This window comes from Podarcis tiliguerta (genome assembly GCF_965153285.1).
Source record: "Podarcis tiliguerta genome assembly, chromosome: 14".
Classification (NCBI taxonomy): Eukaryota; Metazoa; Chordata; class Lepidosauria; order Squamata; family Lacertidae; genus Podarcis; species Podarcis tiliguerta.
In genome coordinates, this window is record NC_139547.1 from 52,972,972 (window position 1) to 52,988,776 (window position 15,805).

Genomic DNA, 15,805 nt, shown 5'->3' on the forward strand with positions numbered 1-15,805 from the left:
CCTTGTGTTGCATCCCTGCTTGGATGGCCCCACTCTGTAGAAGTGGCACCTGTGGGGCTGCAGAGCCCACTATTGACTTGGGGGGGGGGTAGCCAGTCCTGGAAGAGCCATAGAGAGCAGCAGGGGCCCAGCTTCTGTTTCTGGAACCCTCGGGAGCCCAGTGGGGCCCCTGGCCCAGCTGTGGAAGGAGAGAAACTGATCCCTGTTCCTCTGCCCTGTGTGTCTTGCACTTGGCCATCTGGGCTGCCCAAGGGGTTCAAGAGGCTGTGTTGTGTGTTTGTGTGTGAGAGAGAAAAAGAGAGAGAGAGAAAGAAGGTGACGCACACTCTGAGCTGTTACTTGTGGAGGTGGAGGAATCTGTGTCTGGAAGGAGGCGGAGGAAGTGAGCAAAAGTCTGGGAAGGAGATTCTGGCACAGCCTCTTGCTTATAGGGCCGCTTTTGAAGTTCTCGGGGAGGCTGTGACCCAGAGCTGCAGGCTGCGGCTTTGGTGTGTTTGTGTGTGTAAGGCAATTGTTTCCCCCTCTTGCCAATGCTGATGTGGCTGAATGCTCCCTCCCTAGACTTTGCCGCCTCGCTTTCTGCAGCTGCCTTTGAACGGCTGCACCCTCTGCCTTCTCTTCCAGCTCTTGGGCAGTTTCCTTGGAAATCTGAAGGGGGCTGGGGGGGGGGCGTTATTTGGCCTCAGGCGCCAGGGCTTCCGGCTGCTGAGATGTGTGAACTGGGCTTTGCAGGGATTTCGCTCAGCCTGGTGCAACCCAGACATTTGCTGAACCACGACTCCCAGTAACCCTATCAACTGGCCATGTTGAGGGGAACTGGCAGATGGAGCCCCACAACACCTGGAGGTCTCGTGCCAAGGCCAGTTCCACTCTACGGCCTGGTCTGGATATGAATCCAGGCACCTAGAAGGGACTAAACACGCAACATGTGCCAACCCCCCGGTCTTGGTTTCCCGCATGCTCAGCGTTCTTGCTGGGCTATGGTTTCCTGGGCCTGCAAAGGAACGAGTTGGGGGCCCAAGTAGACCCGAGGCCTCCCTTGTGTGACCCTCCATGGGCAGAGACTTTTCTTTTGGATAGGGTTGTTGTTGTTTTAAATTACATGATCAGGAGACCATACGGTCACCCTGACTGTATTCATTCCAGTCCAATTCTTTAAATTACAATACAGTGGAACCTCGGTTTTCAAGCATCTCGGAAGCCGAACAATTCGGAACCCGAATGCCGAAAACCCGGAAGTGAATGCTTCCGTTTTTGAATGTGCCTCAGAAGTTGAACAGCCTTCGAGGTGCATTTCTCCATTTTCTCCATTGAAATTGCCGGCCACCCATTGTGCCTCGGTTGTTGAATGTTTCGGAAGTCGAAGGGTCTTCTGGAATGGATTACTTCTGACAACCAAGGTTCCGCTGCACAAGAACCAGTAGATCTGTTAAGAACCATCCATGATATCAAAGTTCTCTGGCTGACAAGGAGGATTCTTGAAGGTGTTGCAAAAAAGGACATGTGAAAATAGAGAGCTTAAAACCCAATCTCACCAGAGAGTCCTTTCCTTCTGTTGGGTGAAATAAATAAGGCTGCAGAAGCCGTTGGTTAGAAGTGGCCTCCTTAAGGTATGCTATTAAATCGACCTCCTTCCCTGTTATTCTTAATGCCAGCAAACTTCACTTTAATGCCTTCCTGGGTTATACTTCTTGGGGTTTTCCAAGCAAACCATCAGTGTATCTTCTGGCTAGGCTATACCTTTGATTTTGTGGGCTTCTGTGTAAGAGAAACCTTCGGCTTGACCAGCCTTTCATCCAAGAAGACCGTGCAGATTAAGGCCAGCCTTGTGCTTTTCAACTGTGGGGCAATGAGATTGAGATTCCTGCATTGCAGGGGGTTGGACTGGATTGCCCCTGGGGGTCCCTTCCAACTCTACAATGCTGTGATCTTCTTGCCCTTCTCAATGTCTCCCATTGCCACTGCAAGCAAAGTAGAGGTAGGCTCAGAGTTCCGCAGACTGATGCTTCTTTGTCTTCCGAACCGCCGGGCTCTTGACCTGAGCTTTAAAAGCGGAGCTTGGCTAAATGTCAGTGTGCCCCCCCCCCCCGCGGCCCCCATCAATGCCCCTTGCCCAAATGACCAGAATGTACATTTCAGAAAGCAGGAAGGGAAGGGTGGGGGAGAGTGAGTTTTTTTTGGGGGGTCCCTCCAGCGCCTGCCCTGCTCTCAAGGGGGGTGGGAGGGGACCAGCAGCAGGCCAGTTTATGGGGGCTGAAAGTCAGTGATGGCAGGAGATGAGAGGGAGGGAGGGAGGGGCTCCTCACTACATGTTTGAATTAGGCCAGCTGTTTTACTCTTGGGAGGAGTAAAATGTTAAAAAGGAATTAAACTTGCCACCTAAGAAATTGCAAACTGCCAAGTTCAAAAAAAGACCATTTCCTTGCTATCGTATCAGCTGCTTTTTTTAAAAAAAAAATATACATGTTTATTAGTTTTTAACATATTAATTATCATTCACACAACAAAACTTCTCATCTTATACAATAATTTTTGGACTTCCGTCAACACCTCTGATGATTTTCCGTTCTTATCACTTATTATGCATTTCTTAATTTCATATAACCTTTAATTGTCCTTAGCTAATAATTCTTTTCGTGGTATTTCTTGTAATATTTCAAATAATTCACCTTACAAAACTTCTTGCAAACCTACTACCGTAATCTGTTCATCACAATTACTTTTCAAATAATCCGTAAATTTACTCCAGTCTTCTGAGAATCTCTGGTCCCGCGGGTTTCGAATTCTTCCTGTTAGTTTATCTAATTCTGCATAGTCCATCATTTTCATCCTCCATTCTTCTTTCATCGGTAATTCTTCTTGCTTCCAATTTTGTGCCGTGTATGAGCTGCTGTTTTATGGTGTCTGGGTCTCTTAGGAGAAGCCTTTTTTTAATGTCTGTGCTGATCTCCGACTCGAAGTGTCACTGCAGAACCGATGAATGAAAAGTGGCCAAACCTGCCCAAAGGAAGGCACCTCTTCTGCCCCACCCCACCCCACCCCACAGAATAACTTCTGCCCCCAGGACTGGGGTGCATTGATTGCAGCAGGACTGCCCAAAAAATGCCCTCTGAGGCCAAGGGCTGATTTGGGGGGGGGGTGTCTTTCCCTCCAACCTGAACATGGGGCTGGGAGCAATGGGACGTGAGCCTCTGGAGCTGGGGGTGGGGGTGGGGTGTTCCCCTGGCTCCCGAGGTCATTTAAAGCAGTTAAAGGTAAAGGGACCCCTGACCATTAGGTCCAGTTGTGGCCGACTCTGGGGTTGCAGCGCTCATCTCGCTTTACTGGCCAAGGAGCCGGCGTACAGCTTCCGGGTCATGTGGCCAGCAAGACTAAGCCGCTTCTGGCGAACCAGAGTAGTGCACGGAAACACCGTTTACCTTCCCGCCAGAGCGGTACTGGAGCGGTACCTATTTATCTACTTGCACTGGCGTGCTTTCGAACTGCTAGGATGGCAGGAGCAGGGACCGAGCAACGGGAGCTCACCCCATCACAGGGATTCGAATCGCCGACCTTCTGATGGGCAAGTCCTAGGCTCTGTGGTTTTTTTTTAAAAAAAAAATATTTATTACTTTTTGAACAATTTAAACACTACAAAACAAAACAAAAACAACAAAAGAAAAATACAATACAATACAATACAAAGACACTACATAACACTAACACATTAAACTAACAAAGCCAAACAAAAACAGTTTAAAACACTCAAACAGTTTCAATATCTTGTCTTTCATTCACTTATTTCACCGACCTCCTCGCACCTCCCTTTTTGTATTCCACTTCTATCAATTATTTCAGCAATTCCTTTCCATCTTTCTCTGTTTTCTGTCCTATAATTATCTTAACACATTCTAACCTTATTTTACCTATAATATTCTATTAATCTATTTATACTTAAATCCTTATAACATTTCTGCTAAAGCCATATAACTTCATTCCACCATTCTTTTAACATTCATTAATTTTGCAGTATTTCTGTAAATAATCTTTAAACTTTTCCCAGTCTTCTTCCACCGACTCTTCTCCCTGGTCTCGGATTCTGCCAGTCATTTCCGCCAGTTCCATGTAGTCCATCAACTTCATCTGCCATTCTTCCCGGGTGGGTAGATCGTGTGTCTTCCAATACTTCGCAATAAGTATTCTTGCTGCTGTTGTGGCATACATAAAAAAAGTTTTACCCTTCTTTAGCACCAATTGGCCGACCATGCCCAGGAGAAAGGCCTCTGGTTTCTTCAGAAAGGTATATTTGAATACCTTTTTCATTTAGGCTCTGTGGTTTAACCCACAGTGCCATAAAACCACAAAGAACAAAACCAGCAACATGACCAACACTTTGGAGGTTTTTAAACAGAGGTTGTCAGGGATTCCTGCCTAGCAGCGGGTTGGACTTGGGGTTCCCCTCCAACCTTGTGATTCTGAGATTGGATTCCATGATGTTTTCACCCTTTGAGATCTCTTTGCCCCACTTTCCGCCCTTAACTTAGCCGCAGCGGTTATCCACCTGTGGGTCCCCAGATGTTGTTGGACTACAACTCCCATCATCCCTGAGCTCTGGCCTTGCTAGCTAGGGGTGATGGGAGTTGTAGTTCAACAACATCTGGGGACCCACAGGTTGAGAAAGGCTGGCTCAGAGGGACTCTGCATCACCCTCTCTCAGCTGTTCTCCTGTTTTTAAGCCCGGGGGGCTTCTCTCGTTCGTTTCCCACATCGCTCAGAAACAGGCCCAAGGGACCCGTGCCAAACCTGCAGCTGAGAGAGAGGGAGACAGGGCAGAGACAGCGGGTGGGAGTCAGTTTTCCAGGTGAGGCACCTGCGAAATGGGAGGCTTCTTCTCCCAGCCCGGCTCTTGACAGCCTTTTGCCCTCCTTCCTTGCAGAGCGTCTTGGCGCACGCGAACGGCAAGGACTCACGGCTGATCTGGGTGGACGCTGAAGGCTGCCTCCTGTCCGTCGGATTCAACCAGGTACAGTACCTGCCTCCATCCCCTTTATAATAGAGCCGAAGAGTTGGAAGGGGTCCTGGGGGTCATCTAGTCCAACCCCTTGCAGTGAAGGAATCTTTGGCCCAAGGTGGGGCTCAAACCCGCGACCCTGAGATTTCGGTGCATCTCGGGGCGCCTTTGAGCCTCCTTAATTGATCAGCAATGCATTGGCAACCCAAAAGAATTGATATTTTGATGTATTTTTAATCTTCCTTGGAAGCTGCCCAGGGTGGCTGGGGAAACAAATAAATTATTATTATTATTATTATTATTATTATTATTAAACACAGAACATAGCCTCTTTTGATATTTTGATTTTTGATCGAAAGCATTTAACGGCTGATCCCCCCCCCCCCAATATTTTTCATTGGTGATTTCCCTTTATTTTTCCATGGGTAATTTTCAGCTTCGTGTTTCTGGGCTTAGCTTTCCATCATTCCCATCATTTGGTACCCTCCAGATGTTTCGGTCTACAGGGCGGCGCTGGCTGGCTGTTGTGGCCCAGAACATCTGGAGGAAGCCAACCCCTGGGTGGAGGAGCTGCCTCTTTCTTGTTAGCTTTCATAGAACTGTAAAGGGTCCCGAGGGTCATCCAGCCTGACCCCCTGCAATGCAGGAATCGCCACTTAGCAAGGAGCCAAGTGGGGAGGTTTTGGTTGCCAGAGACCATCATCCTGCCTGTTTTCCAGGTGCGGGAGCGCGAAGTCAGGCTTTGGGACACGAGGAGATTCGACAACTCTCTGGCCTCCATCACCCTAGATGCATCTCCCAGGTAAGACCAGTGAGGCGAAGGGGGCAGGCGGGGGGCTGGGAACAGGCGTGGCCTTTGGGGTGCTGTTCGGCTGGAGTTGCCACTGTGGGGGTGAGGGGGTTTGTTGTTTAGCCTTGGAGGCAGAACAGGGGTGCGCTTAACCCAGTGCTAACTCTAAGTGTCATTATGACCCCTCCAGGGAGGAAGTGGGGTGACTTGGGGGTGACAAGAGGCAAGGGATTGGAGGGGGGGGCACACTGGCAGTGCAAATACCGTATTTTTCGCTCTATAAGACGCACCTGACAATAAGACGCACCTAGTTTTAGAGGAAGAGAACAAGGAAAAACATGTTCTCTCCCTCTCTGCGCAGCGGCTCTCCAGAGAAGCGGAGACAGGAGAGCAAGAGGGATTGATCCCTCTTGCTGTTCTGGCTTCTGGGATAGCTGCGCAGCCTGCATTCGCTCCATAAGATGCACACACCTTTCCCCTTACTTTTTAGGAGGGAAAAAGTGCGTCTTATAGAGCGAAAAATACGGCAAATGCTCATCAGATTTCCAATAGCTGGTGCCCCTCAATCACGTCCACCCATTTTGTTGAACTCATCAAACTAAATTGTCTCAACTGGATTTGGAATAAACGAGGAATCGGCTGTTACCGTTCTGAATTTGATTGTGCTGCTATCTTCCTTTGTGGGTTGTGCAAACCGCCGTTCTGAATAAGGCTTTTTATGGGGCAGAGGAGCCAAGGGGGCGGTGGCCCAAAAGAATTTGGGAACCTCTGGCTTTAACCCGTCGGAGCTTTCTAGGCTTTGAACGCAACAACCCACCGGACTCTTTGAGGTTGCTTTGTCCCTGCATGTTGGGTGAATGCAGCTGTTGGCTGCCTGGAAGGCAGAAGGCCAGGACCTTTTCCTGGGATAGAAGGGACCCTGTGGGTCTCTCCAGTTTCAGCACTTGCCACTGACCCCAGGCCAGGCCAGGCGTGTTTCCTTCGGATATGAAATGCATGAGTCTGGCTGCTCCAGAGAAGGGCCTTCCCAGTGTTGGCACCCCCAGGGATGTCTGCATAGCACCTGCGTGATGACCTCTTTTATGTGCCGAAGGCATTTTTTTGTCAGAATTTCCCCCCACTGCTTTTTGCGTTTGTTGTACTAACGTCCTCTGCTTGTGGGTTTTATTCTGTGCAAGAGTTTAGTTTCCTAGAGTATTTTATGGCTTTCGATCTTGCGAACCACCCACAGGACTTTTGCCATTAGGTGGTGTATAAATATTGGGAAAGAACGAACAAACAAACGAACAAATGAATGAGTGCTGTCTGCGCACGATGCCCGGCAGGAAATCAGGAGGTGGGGTGTCTCCCCCTCCCCACTTTGAATAACCTCCGGCCTTCTGCGATCTTTCCATGCGTCTCTGGGGTGGCTGGTCGCCTGCAGAGAGTGAGAATCGCCTCCAGCCTCTTTTCTCCCACTCTCTCTGGGCAAATGAGTCAGTCCATGTGGACTTGCAGCTTCTTGGGGATGCTGCAGGATGCCTCATTTGGCGAGAGAGGCAGAGAGAGCCCCCCCTCCGCACAGACCCCCCTTCCTGGCTGCAGCAGGGCCTGCGAGGCTCTTGCCAAGGTGGGCTGCTGCTGTTCCTTTCTTCCTCCTTGCAAGCAACCCCGAGCGAGGGAGTAAATTGATTCCAGGCGGCCGGCTTGTTTTGGCTGGGGGACTCTATCTCCACCGCCGCCGCTGGGGGAGGAATGTGGTTGGCGGCTGCTGTGAGCCTCTCTTATCAGCCTGCCTTGCTGCGTCGGGGTTAGAAGGTGACCCCCGCGTATCATTGGGACCCAGCCTGATAAGGAGGGGAGCGGGAGAGGATCTGAGGGACTTGGGGGGGCGAGGGGGGGCAACGAGGAGCCCTGTTGCTCCTGCGCTGCTTTCCGCCTCCTCTGCGAAGGGGGGCTTCTCCTGAGCAAGCAACACGATCCAGCAGGCGTATTGTTCCGCGTCCAGATTCCATTCCTTCAAGCTCTTGGAAACGAGATGAGTCGCTCAGAGGGCTTTGGGCTGCTTGGTTGGACTTGTGATATGCAAAATATGGATCAACACACACACACACACACACACACACACACACACACACACACACTCTTTCTGTTGGAATGGGAAAGTGAGCAGAAGTGAGCCCCTAAGGGGGGGGGGACCAATTTGCCCTGTTTCTGGGCAACCACAGACCCTGGATTAGCTGCTGCTACTGTTCCTGCATTCAGGGGCGTAGGAAGGGCAGTGTGGGGGGTGTGGGTTGCCCCAGGTGTCACCCTCGAGGGGGTGACAAAATGGCACACCGTGGGTGGCGGCACTTACCCCGGGTCCTGGCCTGCAGCTTGCCTGAGTCTCCACCCCCATTGTTCTGCCCGGACACTGAGGTCCAGCGCCGAGGGCCTTCTGGTGGTTCCCTCCCTGCGAGAAGCCAAGTTACAGGGAAGCAGGCAGAGGGCCTTCTCGGTGGTGATGCCCGCCCTGTGGAACGCCCTCCCATCAGATGTCAAGGCAATAAACAACTACCTAACAGTTAGAAGACATCTGAAGGCAGCCCTGTTCAGGGAAGTTTTTAATGTGTGACACTTTAATTTATTTTTAATTTTTGTTAGAAGCTGCCCAGAGTGGCTGGGGAAACCCAGCCAGATGGGCGGGGTACAAATAATAAATTGTTGTTGTTGTTATGTGTCTCTCCTGAGAGTGATGTGGTGGCTCAGGGCCCAGCGCTGCCAGGCGGACTCCATGGGCCTTTTGCTGCGCTGCCCCCCGGGCAACTCGCCACAGCCCCCCACCCAGGTGCTGGAGCAGCTAGCTATGCCCCTGTCTGCAGTGCTGGAAGGTGGGCTGAGCTCTGCTGTCTCCCCAGGCAAATTACTGGGGTGCCCCCTCCCTCCCAACCTGGAGCTCCTTGTGCCCAGGACGGGCCTCCTTTGCCCTCCTCCTGCTGTGCTGGGGGGGGGGGGAGAAAAGAAAGTAAGAGGTGACATGATGGAATGTTGTGAAATTATTCGTGACATGGAGAAAGTAGATGGAGAAAGATTTTTCTCCTAACTCTGGAAGTCGTGGATATTCGAAGAAGCTGAATATGGGAAGATTCAGGGCAGGCGAAAGAAAGTCCTTCACACAGGGCAGGGTTAAACTGTGGAACTCCCTCCCACCTGGTGCTGGGCTAGTGAGAGCCACAGTGGTGGTGCGGCTAGCCCAGCCTTTGCCAACCAGGTGTGCTCCAGATGTTTAGGTCCCCAGCTCCGTCAGCGTCATATCATGTGTGGAAGCACCCACACTGAGCCCTCAAATGCCCCTTATTGCTTTGACAAAACTCTGGGAGGGAAGTCCTTGATGCAGCACAGAATTAAACTGTGGAACTCAAACACCCCCCCCCCCAGGCAAGGGTGTCCACCAACTTGGATGGTTTTAGAACAAGGCAAGGCAAACTCGGCCCTCGACCATTGGTCAGGGATGATGGGAGTTGTAGTCCCAAAACATCTGGAGGGCCGAGTTTGCCTATGCCTGTTGTAGAAGATGATTAGACCAATTCATGGATATGGAGATGGAGGAGGAGGAGGAGGAGGAGGCGGCTATCGAAGGCTTGTTTCTGTTTCCAACTGTCAGAGTCAGCAGTGCTTCTGAATCCCAGTTGCTGGAAACTTCCGGAGCGGAGAAGAGGGATCTTGTGCTGGGATCCTGATTGCAGCATCTGGTTAGCGCCTGTGAGAACAGGATGCCAGACCAGATGGGCCCTGGGCTTGATCCAGTAGGCTCTTACTAGGTTCTGGGGATGTGTGCAGAATGGTTGCCCTGGCTCTGAAGACAAATGCCCCCCTCTCTCTCTCTCTCTCTCTGCCGCCTCTTTCTCTCTCTTTCTCTCTCTGCCTCGCCCCCCCCTTGTTGCCAAGCCCTGTTCCAAAGCCCCCCTCCCATCCTCCGTCTTGCCAAGCACACCGCATGAATGGCCCTTGAGTCCTCTGGGGGGCTGTTTGCAGAGCAAACTGTGGGGCTGAAAGCCTTTCATTCTGTGCTTCTGTGCTCCGCGGCCGCCGGGGGTCAGCGAAACTGCTGAAGCAGCCGGTGTCGTGCAGGAGTGCGCGGTGCCCCGTCCCTCCATGCTCATCGGCCCGTGTGGGGCAGCAGCATAGGGTCCTGGCCTGTGTGGCGACCGGGACCAGGGCGAGGGCTCCAAGCAAGAACGCGCTTTGTCCTCCAGACACACAGGAGCCTCTCAGGGCTGGGGGAGGCAGAGCACAGGGGGCACGTCCTGGGCTGCATCACTGCTTTCCGGCAAGGGTGGGGGTCCGCTCTGGAATCCCCTGCAAGCTTTCCTCCTGATCTCATCTGAGATGGATTTTGAAAGCCTGGTGGGCAAGCGGAGAGCAGAGACCCCTGCCTCGTGGACCGAAGCAAATAGGGAGCCAGTTTCCCTTCCTTTGGGTTAATTAGTAGCAGATGCTGGGGGAGGGGGGCTGGCTGTGGTTGCAAGAGGGGCCAAGGGCAGGTGGGGAGGCTGCTCATGAAGGGGCACGTGTGTGTGTGTGTGTGTGTTTGTTGGTTGCGGCAGCCCACAGCTGGTGCAAACGGCCAAGTTGTGCAAGAAGGGCTGAGCTATTCGCTTTGGGCTGAGCCATTCGCTTTCCCCAGCAGTGCTTTGCTGGCCCCCTTCCTCCTGGCACACCCTGGACTCGGCCGTGCTCTGGGGGTGCCTCAGCACACGGAGGGGACTGTTTGCAAGGAATAGGTTGGAGCGGGGTTGAGAGGAAGGAGGGCTGTGATAGGAATTTTGAGGTCTTAGATATATGTTAAATGTTCATAAATGTACCAACCAAGCACGTACAGTGGTACCTTGGGTTACATACGCTTCAGGTTACAGACTCCGCTAACCCAGAAATAGTGCTTCAGGTTAAGAACTTTGCTTCAGGTTGAGAACAGAAATCATGCTCTGGCGGTGCGGCAGCAGCGGGAGGCCCCATTAGCTAAAGTGGTGCTTCAGGTTAAGGACAGTTTCAGGTTAAGTACGGACCTCTGGAACGAATTAAGTACTTAACCCGAGGTACCACTGTACATAGATCAGCACAGGAAGACCGACCTGAAACCATTTTTGATTCCCAAACTGACCTCAATTACTTCTCTGCAACATCAGAGTGGGAAACCTCCTCATTGTCTCTTTCCTGACAAATCCTGTCTTAAGGGCACATTTAAGATATGAATAGGGTGTGAGCCTGACCTGGCTCAGGAACTAAGTATTTATCATTACAAAAGACTGGCCAGGCTCCTCAGGCAATCCAATCAAGTGGCCATTAAAGAGGTAACCTGGCAGACAGGAGGCAAACAAAGCACTCAGATTTCTGCTGTAGATCGCCCTTTCTGTGATGTAGGTATGATGTATCTGGGGTGGTGGTCTTGAGCTACACCCCTTCTGTGATGGATGTATGATGTTTCTGGGGGTGGTCTTGATCTACAGGGTGGCAATTTCAAAAGTCTATATAAGAGCTTTCACCCGATTGTTATGGGTTCCTCCTCCCTCCTGCGTGTGGTGAGTGAGGATCCTGTTGCAACAGATCAATAAAGATCAAGCTTACTAGCTGCTTTGCTTCTCGATATTCTCTGGTTGGCCTCTGTTGTTTTCTCCTACTGATAGGGAACCCACTTAAGGACTCTATATGGGCTCTTGGATACCCCATAAGGGGAAAAGGGCAGATTTTTGTTTACAACAGGGCACAGCCCTAGTCTGGCCTTGACTCTTCCTAGAGTTGGAAGGGACCCCAACCCCCAGAAATGCAGGAATGGCAACCAGAGAATCCCTGTCGGGTGGCTCCCCAACCTCTATTGAAAAGCCCCCTGTTATCATCTGAAATGGCACGAAGGAGAGACCATCACCTCCTCTGGAAGTCCAGTCCGCTGTCCAACAGCTCTTTCCATCAGAAAGTTATTTCTTTTTTCCTTCTATTTTTTAGATTTGGTAATGTTTGTTTTAGGTGGATGAATATTAAGTGAGGAAAGATTTACATGAGATTTCTCCACACCCAGATTTTCTCAGTAGACCCCTACCTGAACAAAATAATTCAAAACTTAACAGAAAACGTTTTCCTGAAGTGCATTGCAGCAGCAGCAGCAGCTATTTCTTTCCCCGCTCTTCTCTTTCAAATACGGCTCAAGATAATGTTTGTCCTCTTCGTAATTTTACCCACTGTTCTTTCGGGAGAATTTGTTGCCTCACAGACAAGTCCAACGCTCTCTTGATGCGAAATAATCTCTCATTAGGTGCATCCTCAGGAGGTCTCCTTATCGCTTCTTCCACATCTTCATTTTCATACATTGCATCATCTCGCATAAGTCCCAGTGCCCTCACCACCATCTTGACGACCTCTGAGGAAACGCTCACCGGCGTTCAGGAAAAGCCAACATTCCCCCTTTCAGATCACGTGCTCACAACCCACCTACCCACCCACCGCGCTCCCTGTGCTGTCACGTGATCATCAGAAAGTTATTTCTGATGTTAGTCAGAACCTCCGTTCCATCGGTTTGGGGTCCTCACCGCTGGAGCAGAGGGAAAACCAGCTCGATCCATTCTCCATGTGGCAACCCTTTTGAGAATTGAAGGTGGCTCTGCTCTCTCCTCTCCATCTCCTCTTCTCCAGGCTGAACATACCCAACTTGCTCCATTGTTCCTCACAAGGCTGGGCTCCCAGACCATCTCAGTCTCCTTCCTCTGCCCACCCTCCATCTTGCCAATGGGCAGAGTGCTGTGCTGCATTCCTCAGGGAGAGTGGATGGCAGGAGAAGGGGGGTGGAGTGTGGGGTCTTGCTGGAAATGGCCCCCACCACACTGGCAATGGGGAAGGGCCTTGGTAATAGCCAGAAGGGAACAGCCACATTTATAAACTTCCAGTGAAGGGGCTTGGAGACTTGGGCTGACCTGGAAATCTAAAATTTCTGGGGGGTTTCCAGTGTGTGCGTGGATGGGAATTTTGTGGGGGAATTAAAACTCGTCATTCTGAATATTTACTTCCCGAATTTGTGCTTTTATAGAGCCAGGCTGGCTATCGCAAACGCAGCTGCAATCCAGACAGACCTCTCTTAGCAACGCTGCCTTGGCGGCCTCTAGCCTTATTACAGCAGCCGGAGTCCCCTTGGCCAATATTGTTCTGAACCATTGCTTTTAAAAATATTCCACTCGTTCTTAAAAACAAGAGGCTTCCTCATTTCTCTCCAAATGGCATTGCTTCCTCCACTCTCAGTTCCATTTTCTTTTTTTGTAGTTTACCACCGGCCCAAACAAAACATAAATAGCCATGATGTTGGTGTCCTATTTGAGGTCTCCGTGGGGGAGAAATCCTCTTTGCAGGGAGTGTGTGTGGAGGTTGATATCTCGATGGCTCCCGCTTGCAGATGCAAAGAAAATGGAGAAAATCAGTGCATCAGGGGGATAGATTAACTGGTCCCTGTCCTGTATTTGAAGGAGGGACTCAGAGAGGAGTTTTGCCCAGGCCTACCTAGAGATGAGAGAGATTCTCCATGAGACCCCACAGCCCTTCCCTGAGTCCTTCTGGAGCTGTCACGCTACAACTCCCACCAGGCTGTTCTTTGGGGCTGGTGGGACTTGCAGTCCACAATGCCTGAGGAGCCAGCCTGGGTTGGGGAAAGGTGCTCGGCTGTCTTCCACGAGGGCCAGCCAGCTGCCTCCTTGGCGCCCACAAGCTGGGTCCTCACTGGGTCTCATCCGGCGCTCTGAACGCAGAGATCCCCATTTCCGGCTGCCGCACCCCCTGGGCATCCTCCGGCACCTTGTCCTCCTCGAATTGGCCTCGCCCTTGAGGGGCCTCCTGCAATTAACGGGCATCAGCGCGGCATCAGGTGGCGGCTTCGGCAGCTAAGTGCTTCCAGCTGGTTGGCGGCTGCTTCTTAGCCAAGCAGTGGGGAGGTCAGGCCCACCCCACTGAGCCCCGGGCAGTGCAGGAAGCGGCACAAATGCTTCCAGGTCTGGGGTGGGGTGCACATTGGTCCTTCGGCTGCCCACCACAGGAAGGGAAACAGCTGGTGCCCTCAAGCTCTCCAGCAACATTCTGGGGTTGGGATTTGGGGTGCTGAGGAGAGTTGCTGGGAGGAGGTTTGATGCCACCAGCCTGGGATGCTTTTGTGCCAAAAGCCAACAATCCCAGTTGTCCCCCTTGGGGCTCCGCTTGCTTTCCCAGCACAGGGCGATGGCAGAGGGGAAGCCGTAATGTGGACAGAAGCAACTGCTTTGTGTTGTTTCAGGATGAGGCCTGCCCTGAGAAGGGCGCCTCTTTTTGCATAAAGTTCTGCAGCCCCAACGGAGCACTTTTTGGGCCTGGGTGATATATTGTCCCAAACCGGTATTGTGATATTGGTTCCATAGTTTTTGACCGGACGATATATCGTGAATCACGATGTGTGTTAGAGTTGGGTGATATATCGTCTAAAACCGGTTTGAAGTGCATATTGTGATAACGGTTTCACAATGCTCTCCCTTGGAATGCCCTCCTTCAGATGTCAAGATTAAGAACTACATAACTTTTAGAAGACATCTGAAGGCAGCCCTGGATCGGGAAGTTTCTAATGTTTGATATTTTACTATGTTTTACATATGCTGTAAGAGTGGCGGGGGAAACCTAGCCAGATGGGTGGGGTATTAATAATAAAAATAATTTTATTATTATTACTGACCAGGCAATATATTGCGAAACATGGTGTGTGTGTGTGTGTGTGTGTGCGCGCGCGCGTGTGTGCATGCTGTGTCAAAATCACGATGCAGGAAAAACCATGAAGCCAGCCAGTTCCTCTCCATAGCTCCATCGTAATTTCAGACATGGTGCTATATCAGTATATTACGATGTTTAGCTGGTGATACATCGCAATGTTGAAAAGCAGATCTCACTCAGCCCTTGTGCCCAGAGTGCCTGCAGTCCTGGCAAGTGGGACTAAACCCTGGCCCTGAGTTTCCTTGCCTCCCCCCCCCTTTGATTGCAAGTGCTGTTAATCATCTGCAGGCTATTAGTGCAGATGCCAGACCGGCTGGAGATAAGGATCTGATTTAGGCTAAGCTGGAAAAGCCACTTCTGGCTGTTGCCTGCCCTGCCCCAAAAACAGAAGAGGGCAAGTGGAGTTGAGGAGGTTGCAGCAAGTTTTGCTCAAAGTCTGCTACTTGAGGGCTGAGCGCTTCCTTTGCAATGGACAGAGAGGGGAGGCGGCTGCCTGCCACAGACCAGAGACTGGGTGTGTTCAGAAGGACTTGCAAAAAATAAAATAAAGGCAAATAAGAGGTTTGCAGAACCTCCGTCCTTCAGAGATGTTGCTTTTTAACAACCAGTGCTGGCCGGATTCAACTGCACCATGGCAACGTGTTGGGAGAGGGGGGGTGCACGATCACCAAGGCCACTGGAAAGAAAACACTTGGTTTTACTTTAAAAAGAAATGTTTAAAGTTCACAAAGTGGTTCAGGCAGGCATCTAGGGGGTGTGAGGGGGTGCTGTGTCGAAGAAGAAGAGGGTCACCATCACAACCAGCCACCCCATAGTATCCTGGGGGGGCGGGGTCCCTGCGCAGTTGCAGCTTTCGTGCTTGGGAAACTCACTTTCCCTGCCTGCATGTGTGGGATCCATAGAAGCAGTGTGGCCTAGTGGTTAGCGTGCTGAACTAGGACCTGGAAGGATTGTTGAGAGGGTGAAAAGCGGGGAGGAGAATCATGTATGCCACTTTGAGCGCCTTGGAAGAAAAGGTGGTATATAAGTGTAATAGATAGCTTTTTTAAAAAAGAGACAACTATCCATACATTACGCTAGCCGCCCCCCCCCCCTTGTTGCGCAGACGGGCCCTGATTGAGAGGGAAACGTGTTTGTGGCAGCGACAGGGAATCATGTAGCTCAGTTGGCAAGGGCACAGGGCTGATAATGCCAGGGTTGCAGGTTTGGTCCCTGAATGGGACACCTGAATATTCCTGAATCGCAAGGGGGTTGGACTAGATGACCCCAGGGTCCCTTCCAACAATAGTTCTACGTTT

At 51.1% G+C, this 15,805-nt stretch overlaps 1 protein-coding gene across 1 annotated transcript in view; it reads left to right on the plus strand.

Moving 5' to 3' along the window:
• LOC310664350 (coronin-7-like) overlaps positions 1–15,805 on the plus strand; it is a 103,754-nt gene that overhangs the window by 28,437 nt on the left and 59,512 nt on the right. Inside the window, 2 exon segments of the mRNA XM_083413392.1 lie at positions 4,916–5,002; positions 5,710–5,792. Of these exon segments, the coding sequence (XP_083269518.1) occupies positions 4,916–5,002; positions 5,710–5,792 (170 nt within the window).